Source organism: Bacillus rossius, assembly GCF_032445375.1.
Source record: "Bacillus rossius redtenbacheri isolate Brsri chromosome 9 unlocalized genomic scaffold, Brsri_v3 Brsri_v3_scf9_2, whole genome shotgun sequence".
Lineage (NCBI taxonomy): Eukaryota > Metazoa > Arthropoda > Insecta > Phasmatodea > Bacillidae > Bacillus > Bacillus rossius.
Window position 1 is genome coordinate 8176788 of NW_026962013.1, and position 19891 is coordinate 8196678.

General features: G+C 42.5%; 1 protein-coding gene across 3 annotated transcripts in view; it reads left to right on the top strand.

Moving 5' to 3' along the window:
- Positions 1-18652, top strand: part of LOC134543064 (slowpoke-binding protein) — a 50450-nt gene extending 31798 nt beyond the window's left edge. For all 3 annotated transcript variants that reach the window (XM_063387796.1, XM_063387798.1, XM_063387795.1), the window contains 6 exons: positions 1835-1941; positions 3848-3939; positions 4692-4817; positions 12209-12285; positions 15274-15336; positions 17979-18652. In XM_063387796.1, the coding sequence (XP_063243866.1) occupies positions 1835-1941; positions 3848-3939; positions 4692-4817; positions 12209-12285; positions 15274-15336; positions 17979-18123 (610 nt within the window). In that variant the 3' untranslated portion in view covers positions 18124-18652. The remainder of the gene's footprint in view (positions 1-1834; positions 1942-3847; positions 3940-4691; positions 4818-12208; positions 12286-15273; positions 15337-17978) is intronic.
- The last annotated feature ends 1239 nt before the right edge of the window (positions 18653-19891 follow it).

Consider the following 19891-nt stretch of genomic DNA (forward strand, 5'->3'; position numbering starts at 1 on the left):
TGAAAAGGTAGTAGGGAGGAGGCAGAAAAGCACCATTAGCGAGTTTCATCACACGCTGACTTCGCAGATGTGTCGAATGTGATTGGTTGGGGGGAAAAAATATAGTTTACTGGCGTTGCGCTGTTCTGATGTCAGCAGAAAGTGTATTGAAGGAGGAGGGAAGGTCACTGGTGACATAAGTCACTCCCTTTCCCGCCCAACGCGACTGGGATTTGATTTTAGACGGCGGCACATTTCCGGATTGGTCGGTGGGTGTTGTTGGGGTTTTTCTCGCGGTACTTCTGCTTCCCGCACCAATGTACTCCCGTCGCTGCTCGATGTTACAATCCTGCAATTTCTCCTCTAATCCTCTCAATGTATTAGTCATAACAGTAGTCTTACAAATGTGTGTCAGGATAGTTGTTCCTCCAGTTCATGAAGTATGATAGTTTGCAAGTTTGTGTAGTAAGGGAAGATTAAGCTTGGAAAAATTTTTACAATTTATTTATTTATTTTTTATTTTGATTCAGTAAGCATCACGTTAAGGGTTTCAATGTTTAATTAAGCCCAAGTAATAAATAAACACACACATTATTTGAATCAATAACACGAAGCGCACACATCAAATTTGTAAGAAAAAACGTATTTTTATCTTCCATGCCTTAACACCTGACACATTATTTGCTTTAAAAAAAGTACCGAATAATGTAAAGTCATCAATATTATAAGCTAGTTTTTTTTCATGTCGTTCCTCATATAAATAACTAGTTAATAGCCAAGGCTTCTAGTGTCTAACGACCACTGTTTTATTTTAAAATATATCCGAGTTGTACATAAATAATGAGAAAGCGTACTTGTTGTCAGTTTTGAGTTTTTGAGGGGGAACTAATTATGTTAATCAAAGGCCAATAAGACGTTGCAGAAGATTAAAAAATAATATTTAGCTGCTGCAGCATGGCATTTTTCATGTTTATGTTCGTTTCTTTCCCAAGTGCACTTGTTTACGAGAAGCCCTACGAGCTAGACGTCACAGCGGAAATGGAATATGTGGAAGCAGTACAAGTCTTCAGACGTGACAGCATCGTAATCCACTTTGCGACCTCTGTATGAGCTCTGGTGGAAACAGACTTTACTTTAGCCATAACTAGGCAAAAACATGCGTGATGAATTTCGAATGAGAGATACTCGTATATGATTAGAAGGAAATTAAATTTGTTTTCTAGTGGAAATTTTTGTTTCCAAATTCAAAATGTGAATTTTTGTAAAAATAAAAATTCGCTCTCGGTACATAGTGGACATAAATCACAAGGCTGCACTTGATTTATTGGATTCTTTGTTGAGCAATAACATTAATGTTTTCTAACCAACACTTAATTTCTGAATTCTCCCGAGTATTCCTTTGCAGCTTTCTTTGTGGCCTCGGCTTTAGTGTCATGTTTTGTAACTGCTTCCTTTCTTTGTGTGATAGCCCCTCCCGAGGAGTTATCACGGAGCCGCCACTGCCTTATCCTACATCTTTCTAACTCCTACTTGTAGATAGACGTGGTACTAAATTTAATTAGTTTTTTTCATTTGTGGCTGGAATAAATTTTAAGGGGTCTAGCTGAAAAGAAGTATACTACAGTTAGTTCGCAGTTCAATAATCACTATTCATAATTGTTGATCAAAGTACCATTTTAAACATTTTGACTAATAACCATAATTAGAAATTTATTTACTCTAGTATAAAAACTTTTCGGGTTACAATTTAACGTAATGAGACATATACTTCGGTACAGTTAAATTATTTTACCCTGTTCAGGTGTCAGAATGGAATGATCAAGTGGTGGTTGGGAATGTGTTTTCGTGCCGTCAGGTTGACGGGCCTGGAGAACACCCTGCTGGGGCTGACGTCACGCATCCACCCGGTCATCTGGAGCAGAGCCAGGGAGCAGCCGCAGGCGGTGGACGCCATCTGCTTCGGTGAGGACCATCAGCCTCGCCACTGCGTCATGGAGCTGGACTTGCGATGATCCGTCATCCGTCCGTCCGTCATCCGTCCGTAGTCCGTTCATCATCCGTTCGTCGTCCGTCCATCATCCGTTCGTCATCCGTCCGTCATCCGTCCGTCATCCGTTCGTCATCCGTCCGTCGTCCGTCCATCATCCGTTCGTCGTCCGTCCATCATCCGTTCGTCGTCCGTCCATCATCCGTTCGTCGTCCGTCCATCATCCGTTCGTCGTCCGTCCATCATCCGTTCGTCCTCCGTCCATCATCCGTTCGTCGTCCGTCCATCATCCGTTCGTCGTCCGTCCATCATCCGTTCGTCGTCCGTCCATCATCCGTTCGTCGTCCGTCCATCATCCGTTCGTCGTCCGTCCATCATCCGTTCGTCGTCCGTCCATCATCCGTTCGTCATCCGTCCATGTCATCCGTCCGTTCGTCATCCGTCCGTTCATCATCCGTCCGTTCATCGTCGGTCCGTCTGTCATCCATCCGTTCATCGTCGGTCCGTCTTGTCATCCGTCCGTTCATCGTCGGTCCGTCTTGTCATCCGTCCGTTCATCGTCGGTCCGTCTTATCATCCGTCCGTTCATCGTCCGTCCGTCCATCGTCCGTCCGTCTTGTCATGCGTCCGTCTTGTCATGCGTCCGTCATGCGTCCATAGTCCGTCATGCGTCCGTCAACAAGCCGAGCGATTCACAACTATCCGCACGTCCGACAAATACTTTTCCATTTTATGCTGCCGAAAGACTTAAAAATCTTAAAATACCTGATAAAATTTATATTTTATAGATATGTTTATATTGACGATCATGAAAGTTGAGCACCTAATAAATCATTAAACTCGATTGTGGGAAAGGTATGTATTTTTTTGCATTTGGCTACATTTTTTTGAATCTCTAGGGCTCTAGGGGGGAGGCAAATGCCCCTTCCTTCCCCCCCCCCTCCCCCTGGTGATGCCCTTGAGCATGCGCACAGCACATATGCATCTGTTTCATCGGGGAAAAAACAATTGTTTTAATATTCGCTTTTCAAAGGTACAAATTTTAACTAATTTGAATACTCTAATTATTTTCGAGGCAATATTTTTAAAGAATCATTCTTAGTCGTCAAAAATTAAGGTAGTGAGGTAAAGAACTGTTTTATAATAGAAGCTGACAAATTTTAAACGTCTGAAACAGAAAATTTTCGACAACAGAAGTGATAATTTTCGGATTGTTTTGAACCGCTATGTTTTGTGTGCGAATGTAACTTCGAAGATGTGCGCACGTGTGCTATTTACATGCCGTCACGAATGTATCCTAAGCTCAAAACCGTTCATTGAACTATCAAGCACGAAACGAACCTGGGAAATCGCTTCATAGTCGGTATAATTTTTCCCAGTCAACCAAGTTATTGAGATATTGGTATATAATTGGTATATAAATTATGATTGTGTAAATAGAAGTATTGCTCTATGAAGTGTCATGTGAACAATAATTGCATGAATGTAAAGTTAAATTGTGACTGTCCAAATAGTTCATAGTGTATAACATAATGCAAGTGAGTGAATTTTAACTATGATGTGAACTACGGGTGACTAATGCGAATAGGACTAGAAATAGACAGATTGATCTAATGTTCAACAAACTCTGCTAATCAATACTTATTTTAATTGTTTAACATAATATCCATTATTAGAAAGTTGTAATATAACTTTTATGCTAGCTAATGTATATATTGTACATATATTAGAAATAGAGTATGTAATCATATACATGTATTTCATAAAAAATTGTAACCATGTTGACAAAGCCCTATGTTCAGAGAGCCACTGCTCATCAGCTGAGTCTATTGGGTGCTAATAAAATTAATAAATATAGTAGTGACGTGTTCCTGTGCGCAGGTCACGTGCTGTTTGAAATGTGCGCGGGCTACGAGTTGTGCGCGCCAGAGCCGACCCAGGGACATCTGCTGGACATCAAGGACTACCCCCAGGTCAGTTTCTAAACGTGTTCGCTTTCCCAGAGTTCAATTGCGACGAGCTTTAGAACTGATTCAGGAAGAAAAGAGTCGGTTCGATTCTCTGATGGCAATACGTACGTTACGATAAGTAAATTCCCGACAACATGCTTAAAGAATCTTAAAGCTCATCTTTATACAGTAGTAACCAGCATAGTTATTTTAACGCAAACAAAATTGCATAAAAATAAACACACTGTTGTGCTAAACATACTACTAATGGCCTCTTTGTAAGGCAAATGCGACTGCTGGAAGTCTCTTTACCTGGCAAACTGCCTTTATGTGATACCTCAGCCTTTATGTGATACCTCATGTAGCCATGGAAAAAAAAAATATTATTTAACACTTTGGCACTTTGCCCACTTAGAATTTCCACTCTGCAAGTTTTGACCAAGTAACTTTGACAATTCGCTCTGTAAAACATTGCTTTGCGAACTTAGCAAGTCATTTCCCGTAACTATAGCGATCTGTACAAATAACTTGCCAAGTTGGCAAAGGAAGTTTTTTACAGTATGATTTAGTTAAATTTACCCATTTGAAAAATTTTATCCAATCAGAATGAAGTACGTGCTTGTGTGCCTACAATGTTAAGAATAACTGATTTTTGGAGTGGTAGAAGTTATCTTGATTATTAATTTGAAACTCGGTGAACTTGTCTGTCGAAGCAGACAACCCCAACTTTTTTTTTTTAAACGGGAAAGGGGACTGGCGGGACCGGCTTGTTCCAGATCGTGGAGGTGCTGGAGTTCATATTCCACGGGCCGCACCAGCGCTGCCCCTCCGTGGAGGAGCTGCTGCTCAGCGACTTCTTCCGCAACATCGACCTGCGGGAGATGCGAGCCGCGCCCCTCCCGGTACGGCGGCCTCCGAGGCTGCAGTGGGTCGTGTGCATGGCGCGGAAACTAATGAATTTTTTGACGTGACAACGTCTATTAAATTCTTTGAATGCCGGCTGCACGCACGAAAAGGTGTCCCATTACGCTGTGTCACATTACGCTCATTGTACGCTTGCGCCGCATCTCTCTCTCTCAGGGTCGAAACAACATGGGGGGGGGGAGGAAGGGTATTTTGCCCCCCCCCCCCCCCCCCTTCTGAAACTTTGAAGTGGGGGCAAATGGGGGCAAAGAAAGTGCTGTGTAATCAATTTTTAGATGATAAAACTGCTTAAATAGCACCATTTTCCACCTTGAAATACAAATTTTCCCGGAGGACCCCCCACTTCAATAGGGGGGATCGATGATTCTTTATAAAAATGTATATTGCCCCCCCCCCCCCCCCCCCTTTGGAAATTTAGTTGTTGCGCCCCTGATCTCTCTTCCACTCGATTGGCCTAAGCGTCCGAGGAGAAGAAAGACAGCGGCAGCACACAACTTACATCTACACGTGAACTGTTTCGTCGACTGTTCATAAAGTGAAGTGAAAAGTTAAATGTGGTTTTCATTGCTTAATTACAACAACAATTTCGGCAATAAAGGTTAATTATTCTTGCATTTTAAAAATTTGATTACCAGTATAATTTCAAGTATTTATTCTTTTATTATTAAAATAAAAAATGATTCAATTTTATTCATAAAAGTATGCAATAATTTCATCAATGTTTTGTTATGACGTCACATTAAACTATCGTCCGTAAACCGACTTTACAGACAACCAATTTTTTCTTGTTGCGGACACACGGTTCGACAGCCTGTGAGAGCAGAGTAGGACGCCATTTTGGCGGGACTAGAATACAGTTTGTAATCATCAATAATATTGTAGCACAGAAACTGTCGAGATATTACAATACTCTGGTGTTTGTTATTCCTGGTTTTATTTTTACAATAATAATTTTTTTTATTTATAGAAATCACTAACAATTAATGTAAATCTATAGAAAGTAAGATGTTAAATGTTCGTTCGTTCGTTCAAAATCTTAAATCTTAGAAAATTCTTCACCGATTGCTTTGAAAATTTTGACACAGCTTTGCATTCAAATACGAGCGTGTTTTTATATACGTATGTTATACTTGAGCCAGGCAAAAGATAGGTAAAAACATAGGTTTTTAATATATTTTAGTTGCTATAGAGTGACTTATATAGATATATAGAGAGATATAAGGTATAGGTATATAGAGGGAGATATAGTAGATAGATATGTATATATAGATAAAGGTAGAGCGAGGTAGATATATAGAGATTAGGAGATATATATATATATATATAAATATATACCTAGATAGATATGTATGTAGATAGCGAGAGAGAAAAGAAAATGTAGTTTTGTTAAGAAAACTATGGCCTAATTGGCTAAAGTGAATATTTTTCATTTAACTGAAAATATCTTATAACTTGAAAATATTGATAATCGATAAATAAACATAATTTCACCACTATAAAAAAATTAATCGGTAGTTCACAGAGTACTATTTTTGCTTGTAGTGAAAAAGTCATTAAATGTACACACAATTTGAGTGATTCAATGAAATTGACTGTAGTGTTTTTCTCACCCGAGCTGGAACCTTAGAAGACACTATAGAGTTTCAGAAATATTTCTGTATTTATGCAGAAATTTTACAAAGTTTCTCATCGGGCACTTCGCTTAAACTTGTACAGAATTAGTCTCAGAAACATTTAAGCCTATTTAATTTTGCAAGGACGATAAAATTATCTGGGACATTTTGGGTTTTTTCTGGGCAGATGTCATGACAGGCATCACCTTGAGGGCTGATCGCGCATTGCCGGTGATTTCGAGATGTTAACTATGGGCGCCACCACGTGGAAGGGCACGTGGACCCGGCGGAGTCTCTCACTCAGGGCGTGACGTAGCCCAAGTGGGGACGAGTTACCAGCCCTTTCTATCCTAGCTACCCAGACCTGGCCCGCTCTAGGCGTCGGGCACGCCACACTCCTAGACTCACTCACCACGTGATTAAATAAGTACTCACTTTATATTTATTCTCCAGATTTAATTTCACTAACACGTCTCTCTACACGCCCGTTACACGTTACACATTACACGGTTAAAAAGCCTGAGGCACGAATCGGTTTAGGTGAAGGCATGGTCCACACACGTGGCCATGCTGCAAAGTATACTTATTACACGGTGATGAAAAAACTCGACTGAGACAATTAATTAATTAAACAGCCCGCTGGCCGAGAGCTGCCCCGAGGATGACGAGCGAAAGAGATTCAGAAATACTTAACGAGACAGAATTACTTGGTCAGTGCAGAACAAAGGTTGAAGTCCCCGGGGTGCTGGCGCGTCTGCTCTCGGTCAGTGATGAAGATCGACTGGGCTGAGCTCATCGCTCGCAGGTGGCAACATGGCGCCCTTCGCGCCAACACAATTACCGTTACTATATTCTACGATTCCGTGCCCCGGCGAAAGTTGAGTAAATTACAGATAAACATTAAAAATATATAAAAATTACTGACAATGGAAAGTTCGTTACTATTTACTTATTTAATGACAATTTATGTAAAAGCATTCCTACCCTCGTCCAAGTCCGTGCCTGTTCGGGTCCGCCCGGGCAACGTCTATAGTTATTTAAGGTAACTTATTTAAATTAAAGAAACACAAGTAAACTACACAGCACTGGGGCGAAGATGGATGAAAACAAAAAGGGTTTACAAATAATATTAAAACGTAGCAAATTAGGGGTGCGGCGCACTGCAGCTAAGCGCCCTCTTGCCGGGCTAGACACACACGCACACACGCACGCACGAGCGGGAGGTTTGAATATAGATGGTGGTTGGGCGGTGTCGTATCGGGCTCAAAGGGGCCGCAGGCCCGGACGACGTCAATTGCCCCCTCCGAAAGTAGGCCGATATGACAGCGCCGTTTGACAGATGGTTGGGGGGCGTTGCCTGTGGTGTTTACGTCGCGCACTCCCACGTGGCAATGTTGATGTTTATGTTTGTGCGGGCAGGTGGCAATGTTGACATGACGGACGGACAAGCAATGTTTACACGATGGAAGGGCGAGCAATGTTTACATGATGGCGGCGAGCAATGTTTACAAAATGACAGTTGAGCAATATTTACACTATGGAGGACGATACACACGGACAGAATGGGCGCTGGCTAACTAACCTTGTGGGTGGTGACCCACCAGTTGTCCCGAGCCCCAAATCTGCGTCAGCTGCGGCTGCTGCGTGTGACAGCGCGGCGGTGGCCAGGGCGCCGGCCGGCAGGGGCGGCGGCGGCCAAGGTCAGGCGGCTCGTGGCAGGCGGGCAGCAAGCGCGGGCGGCGCTCGGCACGACCCGGCTCAGCCTCGCCGACAGGCGGGCGCTTCGCGGCCCGTCGTGACAGACGGGTGACAGGTGTCGAAGTCCGGGTGACGGTCACGTTCGGCGGTGGGACGGTCGGGCGTCCCGGCGTCGTGGCGTCGACCTGCATCGCGACAGGCGGATGTAGGGAGCTCAGGCGACTCTTCACGGTGCGGCGTCCCAATGTTGCCAACTTGCGACATTTGGGTGGCGTCTCGTGCGGCAGGGCACTTGACCGGTGTTCCGGTACTGCGGCGATCGGCGTCGGAATCGGGCGTCGTGGCGCCTCGGTCGATTCTGGCGTCGTGTCAGGTGGGCATGTAGGCGGCGTCAGCGTCGGCGTCGCGCGCGTCCGTCTCTTTCGGTCCGGTTCATCCGTCTGTGCCTCGAAGCCAGGCGGCGGGGCGGCGCTCAGGCGTCTCGGCGTCATGGCCCTGGACATCGTGTCGCAAAGCGTCCTGTTTGCGACTGCGCACTCTGGTAGCGGTGACGACGGCCGGATGACGTCGAAGCCAGGTGGTGGCGACAAGGTGACACGAAGCGTCGGCGTCGAGTCTGGTGGCGTCCGTGGCGAGTCGTGTGGCGGAGACGATGCGGGTTTCGCCGGAAATGACCTTGGTGGCGTCGGGACGGCGGTTCGGTGCGGTGGCGAGGTCATTCCGGCGTCGGGAGGTGTCTCCGACACGAGGCGGGTGCTGGACGGCGTATCAGACTGCGGCGGGACGGTCGTTGTCGGGCGTCGCTCGGTTGGCTTCGGCGAGTCAGGCGTCATCATAGTCGGGATGAGTGGCGTCAGGTCGGCGAAACGAGGTCTTGCTGGCGATGATGCGTTAGGACCAGCGTCGGGAGACGTCAGGTCGACGAGAGGTGCCGAGGTTGGCGGCTCCAGGACAGGAGGTGGCGGAAGCGGAATTGTCGGCGTCGGGACGGCGAGCGTCGGCGTCGGGATAAGTGGCGTCGGGTCGACGAAACGCAGTGTGGCAGGCGGCGGCGGGATCGGACTTGTGTCGGGAGACGTCAAGTCGATGAGCGTCGGCACGGCGGGCGTCGGCGTCGGGACGACTGGCGTCTTTGTCAGGGTGGTAGGCGTCGGTAGCGTAACACGTGACGGTGCGGGTGGCGTCAGGACGTACCTTCGTGGTGCTGGTGTCGGCGTCGTGCGTGAGGAGTCGGCTTGGTGCTGCGGTGACGTTCCGGCAACGGGCGGCGTCCCTGGCACGTGCTGTGTCGGCGTTTTCGGCGTGGTTGGCTTCGGCGTGAGAGGCGTCGTCGGCGTCGGAGTGAGCGGCGTCTTTTTCGGCGTGGTTGGCGTCGGCGTGAGTGGCGTCTTTTCCGGCGTGGTTGGCGTCGGCGTGAGTGGCGTCTTTTTCGGCGTGGTTGGCGTCGGCGTGAGCGGCGTCTTTTTCGGTGTGGTTGGCGTCGTCGGCGTGAGCGGCGTTGGCGTCGACGTGAGCGGCGTCTTTTTCGGCGTCTCTGCCTCGTACTGCGCCTGGGTGGCTAGGTCGGCAGTGCATCGTGCGCACGTGAAGGTAAAAAACTTGCGCAGTATGGTCCATTCACGCTCGCCGATACAGCCACGATGCCACAGGCCGGCACATTCCTGGCAGCGGTAGCCCTCGCTACTACCTCCGGGACACGACCTCGCTCCACACTTCGTCACGCCGTGTATGCGGTACTCCGTACAGTAGCCACACTCATATCCGGCGGCGGTCCTGCCATACAAGTCCCAACTCGGGCAGGGAAAGTAACACCCGATACACTCGTCCGGATACGGATACATGTCTACGCACGTGGTACTCTACACGCGAACAGTCCTCACGAACACATCAGCACTGTGTTACTTACTGCGCTCGGAGTCCGTTGTTTGTGCGCGGATTCCTGGAAGCGTGCGCTTGGCTGATCACGTGGCTGGCGCGCCAGAGTCCCGCTATGCGCTCCGCGCGAACAATAGTTCCAGCGCGAACTTTAGTTCCGCGCGCTCCGCGTAACAACCGCCTATCTCACACGCTCGTACAGGTCTGGTTTTCGCGGAAGATGTAACTCGCCCCACGCTCTTGGGCGCCATTTGAGGGCTGATCGCGCATTGCCGGTGATTTCGAGATGTTAACTATGGGCGCCACCACGTGGAAGGGCACGTGGACCCGGCGGAGTCTCTCACTCAGGGCGTGACGTAGCCCAAGTGGGGACGAGTTACCAGCCCTTTCTATCCTAGCTACCCAGACCTGGCCCGCTCTAGGCGTCGGGCACGCCACACTCCTAGACTCACTCACCACGTGATTAAATAAGTACTCACTTTATATTTATTCTCCAGATTTAATTTCACTAACACGTCTCTCTACACGCCCGTTACACGTTACACATTACACGGTTAAAAAGCCTGAGGCACGAATCGGTTTAGGTGAAGGCATGGTCCACACACGTGGCCATGCTGCAAAGTATACTTATTACACGGTGATGAAAAAACTCGACTGAGACAATTAATTAATTAAACAGCCCGCTGGCCGAGAGCTGCCCCGAGGATGACGAGCGAAAGAGATTCAGAAATACTTAACGAGACAGAATTACTTGGTCAGTGCAGAACAAAGGTTGAAGTCCCCGGGGTGCTGGCGCGTCTGCTCTCGGTCAGTGATGAAGATCGACTGGGCTGAGCTCATCGCTCGCAGGTGGCAACATGGCGCCCTTCGCGCCAACACAATTACCGTTACTATATTCTACGATTCCGTGCCCCGGCGAAAGTTGAGTAAATTACAGATAAACATTAAAAATATATAAAAATTACTGACAATGGAAAGTTCGTTACTATTTACTTATTTAATGACAATTTATGTAAAAGCATTCCTACCCTCGTCCAAGTCCGTGCCTGTTCGGGTCCGCCCGGGCAACGTCTATAGTTATTTAAGGTAACTTATTTAAATTAAAGAAACACAAGTAAACTACACAGCACTGGGGCGAAGATGGATGAAAACAAAAAGGGTTTACAAATAATATTAAAACGTAGCAAATTAGGGGTGCGGCGCACTGCAGCTAAGCGCCCTCTTGCCGGGCTAGACACACACGCACACACGCACGCACGAGCGGGAGGTTTGAATATAGATGGTGGTTGGGCGGTGTCGTATCGGGCTCAAAGGGGCCGCAGGCCCGGACGACGTCAACCTTGTGCCAGTTGCTTTCATGAAAGCGCTAATCGTTTTAAAATGTGAAGTTGTTTTATACTTAATAATATATTTGTTACCATTGTGCATAGTCAACGTGGAGAGAAATGACTATCCTCCAAATACAATAAATTTCATGTAAAGATGCTTTCCTTGAAAATACTCATGGATAATTCAGTGCCGGGTCAATGAATATTAAGCTTTTTCAAATGCTTTTCTGATTGATTAGCTTTAATATCCTCTCCACTTTTAACAAAGCTGGGCACGAATCTCTAAAAGTAGCATAAATATTTTGTTAGCCTTAAAGTTTGGTGGTTATTGTGTACTTTGAAACCCATAAATACTTTCCAAATAACGTAATTTCATTAAGTTGCCCATGTCTTGTATTATCGTATGTCGGTCACATGTAGACAGAGAACATACTGTAGTACAGAATTGAAACTTTTCAGGTTAATATTTGAACGTGCTAATTAGTCGGTGCATTTACTGAACGTACTCAGAAATTTGAGATGTACTCGTTTATTCTTTATTGAAACATTATTTTTCCTAACTTAAAATTACGAACTCAAAATTTATAACCCGTTATTCTTAAGTTAACACATTTTATAAGAATATACCAAATATTATGAATATTTTATTTTAATCGTATCATATTGTGTTTACAATAATTCAATCATATATTTCATCCGTGTCACTTTTTATATACGCTACTATATGTATTTTAACCTATTATTATGCCACCAGAAATATATTTATTAGAATTTGACCTTGCAAAAGAAAAAATTTGAAGCTTAAGGTTGTGTACGTAAAAGAATGGAACTAAATATTTGTGTTTTGTATTTCAGCAAGCGTTCCAGGCGAGGTTGACAGCGTCTACGATAAGCCTTCTCAATGAGATCAAGAGGCATCAGGACGGCAAAAGGTAAGACCGAGCAAGTTACATGTGCACGCTGTTTGTTGCCTGATGCGCGGCCCCGGTTGGCAGAGAGCTTTGTCGCACGGCATCCCACCGCAGATTACCAGGGTTCGATACCCGGGCTCGATACCCAACGAGTCATCAACCTCCAGGTATCGAGGTGAAGACGTGAAGGGCGTTTCTGCAGCCCACAACTTCATCACAGCCCTGCGTTCCATGTCGCACTTCAGGAACCTGCGATGTATGAGCCTTGACCTCTGGTTGATCCACGTGCATTAAGTTTTATCATATTTAATTATTATAATACGTTAATTCAGTAGTTTACATTCCCAAGTAGTAGTTGATATTTTTTTTTCATCCCATTATCTGGAGAGGATAGGCACATGTTCTACATTCTCAGAGTAGTTGTTTTTCGCTCATCCCCCAACATAAGACAGCTGTAAACTCGAAATCTTTCTCTGTGACGACTGCTCGTGCCTGGAATGAACTACCCGAGTCAGACTTCAGAATTCCCTTTCTGTGTTTAAAACACTATTCAGGTACTTGCTTAAATCCGATGTCCAGGTTAAGCTGTGGTATCAGATATGTGTGATTGAATGTGCGTGAATGTGCATGTATATGTATGTATATGTATGCAGGTCGCTATGTTAGTTTTGTGTTTTGTAAATGCTATCGCTATAACTATAACTATACGTGTGTTCGTGAGCTTAGATCTGGGGGGGGGGGGGGGGGAGAGCTGGACTGGTACCCCTCTTCACAAGGGCCTTCTTGTATTGTGGCAGCAAACCACGCTCTGATTACCATTTTTGTGCTGGGGATCTTTAAGGTTCCACATTGTTATTAGAAATGAACAGAAACAAGGTGTGATTCCGTCTGAATATAATTACGTCAAATTTATTAAAGGAAAATTTATAACAGTTATTAGAAAATGTAAACATACAATATCAATTAAGTACTTAAACAGATCTCAGGTATATTCAGAAAGAAAAAAAATATGGGCTAGCCCTAAATGAAATTATTAAAAGGTTTCATTAAAAAAAATACATAAACCAATAAAAAAAATACAAAATATGTTTAAACCATTCCAGTATTCTGAAAGTCCAGAAATTATGTTTATATGATGAACTGCGTCTGACGGCGTAATTTAGGAGAGTTCAAAAAAAAGTTGAAAAATTCAGTAGCGCCGGAGGTCGGGGCTTCGTTTCCCGGAGATCACGCGGGAACATGATGTCAGGGCGCCTGTGTGGTGTTGAGGAAGGGAGATGAAAGTGCCAATTCGGCGTCCGGCTCTCGGACCCTGTCTGGAACAGTCCGTATCAAAACTGATCAGAACTTGTACCCAGACAGTATAAACTGGGCAGAGAATGCCCGGAAAAGTTAAGAGGAGGTTGGGGAAAGTCACGGATCGACACTTACCAGACAGGGAAGTGGGCTTCTATTTGCCGATGCGTCGCCAGCCAGGAACTGGATCCCGCGAATACGCGGTTGGCGCGGTCGTTTCTTCCATTTCAAAAGAAATAATTTAAAAGAAAAATAACTATCACACTTTGTACTATGCAGACGGACTAAACTACATAAAGAAGATTATAGGGATAGCATCCCTTATTTAAGCGACTACATAGTCGGTTGCGGCCGGATGGAAGTCTTGCAGTGTCTCGTTGACTCGCCGATAATCAAACGGTCCGTCTGCAGTCGCGACGCGAAGTGTCTCGCGAAGAAACGCGTCTCGTAATTAAAAGCAAATGTTCCATCAACAATGGAGGGGGGACTGGGGCGTCTGGACCGAAAGGTTCCGAAGTTCCCCGAGTGGGCATCATAAAAAACTCTCACTTAGATGTCTTGAAGTTGGTAGCACTGGCCGACCTTAGCGCTACCTGTTGAGGGGTGTCTAAAATAAAATGGAATCGACTCGCTCAAGACGTCTGCTTTAACCTAGGGCTAAAGGGCGCAGTATGGTGCTGTGCTCTGGCGGCCTTCAGGGGAAGTTGGCTGGGAGGTTAGCGAATTTGCCGCTAGATATTGTGGGCGGTCCATCTTGGCATGCACATTTTTTTTATGCAAGTCGTCCTTGACGCCGGCCAACACTTGGCGGGGTTAACGGCAGGGCAATGCTCCGAAGGTGCATTCTCAGAACTGAAGGGGGGGAGTGGAGTAAGTGGGGGGCATAAAACGCAACGACGCTGGGAACAAGCGTCCATGACGTGCTTCTCGAGGAGTGAACCTAAGACGTTTGCGTGACGGTAAAGGCTGTCAGCTCGTCTCTGAGAAATGGTAACAACTCATCCAGAGCTGTTGTATGCAGTTTTAGTCATGAAGTGAAGTAACGTTACAGGCCTGGGACGTGCCTGTAAGCGAGAGAAATTTCAAACGGGCAGCCAGCAAAGTCTTAGATCTGCAAAATATCAGATACGTCTCTGGGAAAGGTGCTTCTATCTACTGGCACAAAGTTTAACTAAGGGGAGTACACCAGCCTAACAAAGAGTAAATCACCCAAAGTAACCAAATTATAAAGAAAAAAAATTTCCAAAAAAAAATTTGAAATTATATAAAATTAGAAGAAAAAAAACGTGTCGAAATACCAAATTTCCGGCACAGTATTTGCAAAACTATGTCTTATAGAAAACTTCCTGTATATGTTTTAAATTTTTCTGCTCATTGCACGCATGTAGGCAAAAATATGTGCAGTATACTACATGCAACGACCATATCCAGGGATGACTTGTCAGTTAAACCCTTAAAACTCTCGCCACACCTCGCAACCCCCCCACCCCCCCCCCCCCCCCCCCCCCCCGCCTCTTCTTTTGCGTCAATGCATGTGTTATTATATGTCCGGACCCTTAAGGATGTTTCAAAAAGGTGCAACAGTTTCTGAGAATGCTTCTTGCAAACTCACGGAGCCAATTTTGCAGTGCTGTAATCGAGTGTGTCGTGCAAACTTGAACACACCCATGTTCACCGGTAATTATCCCCGTGCTGAAATGTTTTGTGTTCAAGGTCGAGGAGGTCTCAGTCTGCCTCCACAGCTGAAAACTCCTCTCCGAAAGTCAGGGAACGAAAGTAAGTACACTTTGTTTGTTTGTGCTTGGAGTAGACAACGTGCTTCTTTGTTTACCAAGTACGGTAGCTGTACTCCCTTGCAATGGACAACCTGATTTGGGTCGGTAATATCTACATACTTCAGCTGAGTGGTATAGTTTCTTTCGCATCTCACCACTCCCCTACATCATTCGAAATTCTTCTTTAAATCAACTCCAACCTGGTTTATTGAAACCCATCTTTGAAGTGAAACTTCTCTGGGCGCGGCGAGAGTAAAAATTTAAGGCCGAATATTAATGCAACGTTTGGTCAGCCATGGCAGCAATTGATGCAATGACTAACTCCCTATCTTAGATCTAGACCATAACTACTTAAGTTGGGCCAGGAAAAACCTGCATAGACACAGGGAAAGCCCTGGGCACTGTCCATGCGGAATGCAAAATTCATGCATTAAGAAAACAGGTTTGCTACGGGAAATAGGATGGCTCTGGAAGAATAGTTGGGCAGAGTAGGAGGAGTCTATCGTGCGGGGTTTTGGGCGCTTGGACATTATGTTTGCATTGGGTTTGGGGGGTATCTGGTTCTTTCGGGAATGACATTCTGTCATTTACCACCAGGCTGCCAGCCTGACAGCCTGGATAATAAAGAGAACACCTTGGTATATACTTTGCTGGGTTCGTTTTCGTTCTCCTCTTTGTGCTATGATTCGTCCCCCGCCCAAAAAAAAAAATATATAACAGAGAGAGATGGATGAACGAAATTAGACAGAGAGAGTGCGCATATGCATGTTTAAAAAAAAATAGATATAGAAATCCTATACAGTCAGATGTGAATGCCTTTAATAAGATATTTGCTATTAGCGCTCTCACGTTCCTTCTTGTTCAACCAGCAGTGTAGAGAGCGCTGTTGAGACAGTTCCTGCATTTCCCGCTTAGATAACGCTACCTGTTATGTATTTCATATTTCGCAGAGATTTGGCGTGTTCCAAATTGCAGAATTGTTTTTAGAAAAAACAATAACACGCACAGTTTTTTTTGTAAGGTGTGAGTATTTCAACAGTGAGAAATATTTATTGTTCATTAATAATTATTGATTGATCAGCATTGATCTACTGAGCACTTATTCTGAAGTGAGTAATAATTTTGTTAATTCATGTTTATTTAGAAAATTGTCTTCTTTCTCTTCTCCATCTTTCTATCTCTGCCGTTCTACCCCTTACTATATACATACTTAGTCGAGGTTTTAATTGCCAAAGAAGTTTCACTTCCATCATGTGTAATGAGTTACAGGCGCTCTTTTTTTTAATACAGTAGACTTCCGACAAGCCGGCACTGAAAATATTCTACCACCATCAGGGGCAAATGTAGTTTTATTTAATCGATTATAAATTATAGGTAATTAACAGGTGGCTTCTAATGTTTCAAAAAAAATTTTTTTTCTATATGTTGTATAAGACATGTAACGAAATTGTGTTTCAGAAAAGCTATTACTTGCAATTTTTAGCATACCTTGAACCATATTTTGTGATCCATTATTTAAAAACAAGACATTAATTCTCTATCATTACACTGGAAAACAATCACATCAGAAAGACACCAAAGAATACTTGCTACATGATCTCATACGATAAGTTGGGATTTCATTTTGTCACTATTATTTGAAAACTTTTATGGAAATGAAAAACAATAGTACAAAATTGTTTTCACCAGATTTTATTATGATTTAAAATATCTTAATCTTAGAAAATTCTTATACCTCTTCCAGGTCTTGGAAGATTTGGCTCATGCCCAAATATGGCTTTGATTTAGCTTAATCACAAGGTTTATCAACCGACGCGTAGGTATTTATTTAAAATATTTCTGAATACACTTTTTGAGAAGAAAAAACTTGTCTAAGAAGCTTACAAATTTGAGTGTTTTATTATCCTGTAAAAACAGTATTTTTTCTGAATCGATTTTGAAATAAACTACTATATAAAAATGTAAAATATATGTTACTGTACTTAAGACAATATTTGAGTGTATTTTACTTAAACTGCAATCCAGTTAATTTATAGAGCATATGATTTGGTACTTGGCATACCTACTACAAGTTATAAGTTTGTTTCACATTTCCAGTGAGATGCAGTGAAATAAGAGTAAATATGATAGATTTTGCTTGATGGTAAGTGATTTATTAGTATGTTTTAATTAGTTGGAACATTTTCATTTAATATATAACTCCGAATAGTTTTTTAAAAATTCAATTTAAAGAAATTTCACTTTAATAGTAACTATTTTACTGCTTTTGTAAATGATTTATGAAATTAAACAACTCTGATTTGTAAAAGTGTTTGGTAATTTTTTTTTCATCGATTTAATTCAAGAAATGTTATATGTCCAACTGATGTGAAAATCATAAATAGCCGTATCGTCATAAATTTATTTGACAAAACCAATCTCGCATATTACTTTACTTCTCTGTCAATACTAAACAGCACTAAAAATTTGTGTCCCAAGTATTTTTGCATGACGTGAACTTATGCATGGCAAGTAAGTGTGTGTCATTAACTTTATTGCTCTGATTTTGTAATTTTTTTAAATTTAAAATCTCAATGAGAAAATGCTTTTGTGTGTTTGTGAAAATGTGTTACTCGCTAGATTATCCTCGGGTCTTATTTTCAGATCCGAGTTTCGACCAACATTCCGCGAGAAAAAGAAATTAAATCTGAAAACTTTAAAAGTTCACTGCCGTTCGGACGAAAGTGTCGGAGAGAGGGCGTGGCTAGTAGACGGTCTTTCCGATGACAAAAGTGAAACCGAAGTGTAAACATGCGCTTTAACGTGGCATTCATACAGGCTACAAGCTGTTTTCTAATGAACTTTTAATTGCTGCTAGAAGATATGTAAGTTTTATCACAAGGAAAAGAAACACATTAAAACTTTATTTTGTATTGAAGGAATTCATTTTAGTGGTGCCTTGCCTTTGCAGATAAAGAATTTTCAGCATCACATGAAAAATATGTAACACAGCACAGATAGCAATGATATAAATTTTCGTTTTATCATCTTAGTGGTTATTACTGAAAAAATTTAAGTATTTTAAGCCGTTTTTAATTTAATAATTCTTGCATATAAATGCACTGTGTGTATATTTAAAAAACTATTTCAACCCATTTCCTTGTGTATTTTTATGTATAATATTGATTGATTGTGAGTAATAATTGTATTTTTTTTATTATGTAATGTATTCATGTCTTCAAGCACTGTTAACTATTGCTACCCATGCTGTGGTTGTAAGATGCACTGTATTTGGTTGTTGAAATGGTTGTGAAATAAATTATTTACACTGCACTGCATTACTTGCCCTTTTGTGCTTCATTGCGTGTGAGTTGCGTTGCACTTCCTGATCCTTCGTCTGCTTTGTGTGTGTTTCTGTCCCTCGCTTCTCCTCGATCACAGCTTGTTCAGAGGGCCATCACGGAATTTAAGGGGAAGGAGGGAAGTCAATGGTCGCTTGCAATGCTTATATTGAATGGGCACTATCAACTAAGACGCAATTCTGCATGAAGTTGAAATTTTTTCGTTGATTCTTCATTACATTCTTAATAACCTTTCTCACTAACATACATCCATTAACCAGTATTCTTCTTTCTTGTGCTGGTCTGAAGCCTTGTTTTGACTAAGAACAGTTTTTTTTAACTACTAGCAGTCTGCTCATTATCTGATTTTTTTTGTTTAAATAAATAAATGGTTTACTTATAAATGTTTGTTTGGTTTAAAAAATTGAACTTATTATCGTTACTTGTAAAAAATTAAATTTTTGTACAAAACTGTTTCCTTTTCTGTTTATTTGAAATACGTAATTTAATTATTTTCAGTACCAGTATATTTTTAAAAAAAATTGAAAATAATACTAAGCAACTACTATTTCTTTGTACTGTATGCATGGTATAACCTGGGCTAATTTACACTTGAACATCTTTTACCAGGAGAAGAGCAGTATTATTGTATAAATATATATATGTATATATATTTATATTTGTTTTGTGTTGTAATAAGTTTATACGAAGTGTTGTATTTACAATCTCACGTGCAGAAACATTTCGTTCAAACAATTGTTTATAACTAAACACAAGACAAGTAGTCAATTTTTTTTTAAGTAAAGTATAGTTTGGAAAAATTGTACAGTTATTACTGATTAAAAATCTCCAAGAAAAATCTGAGCACAAAATATTTTCTTGAACTTAATACTCGTCTAAAACTGTATGTGTGTATAGGTTTAGTAAAATGTATTTCAAACTACATGTCATGCATGAAATTATATATTATTTTGAAATAGATAAAAAAATGTTTAATCTAATTTACAATTAGATTAAAGTTTGGATTTTAAAATTATTTTTACAGGGAAAAAATCTCTAAGGAATATTTATAATATTTGAATATAGTTGACCTGTGATGCAACTTATTGAGTTTTTCAATCCCAAAATTCAAGCTAATTGTAACATGATTTTTTGTCATTAATATATGTGTGAAGCAAATAATTGTTGCATAATACTGTCACTTTTCAAAGGTAAACATACACCTAATTCCTGCAC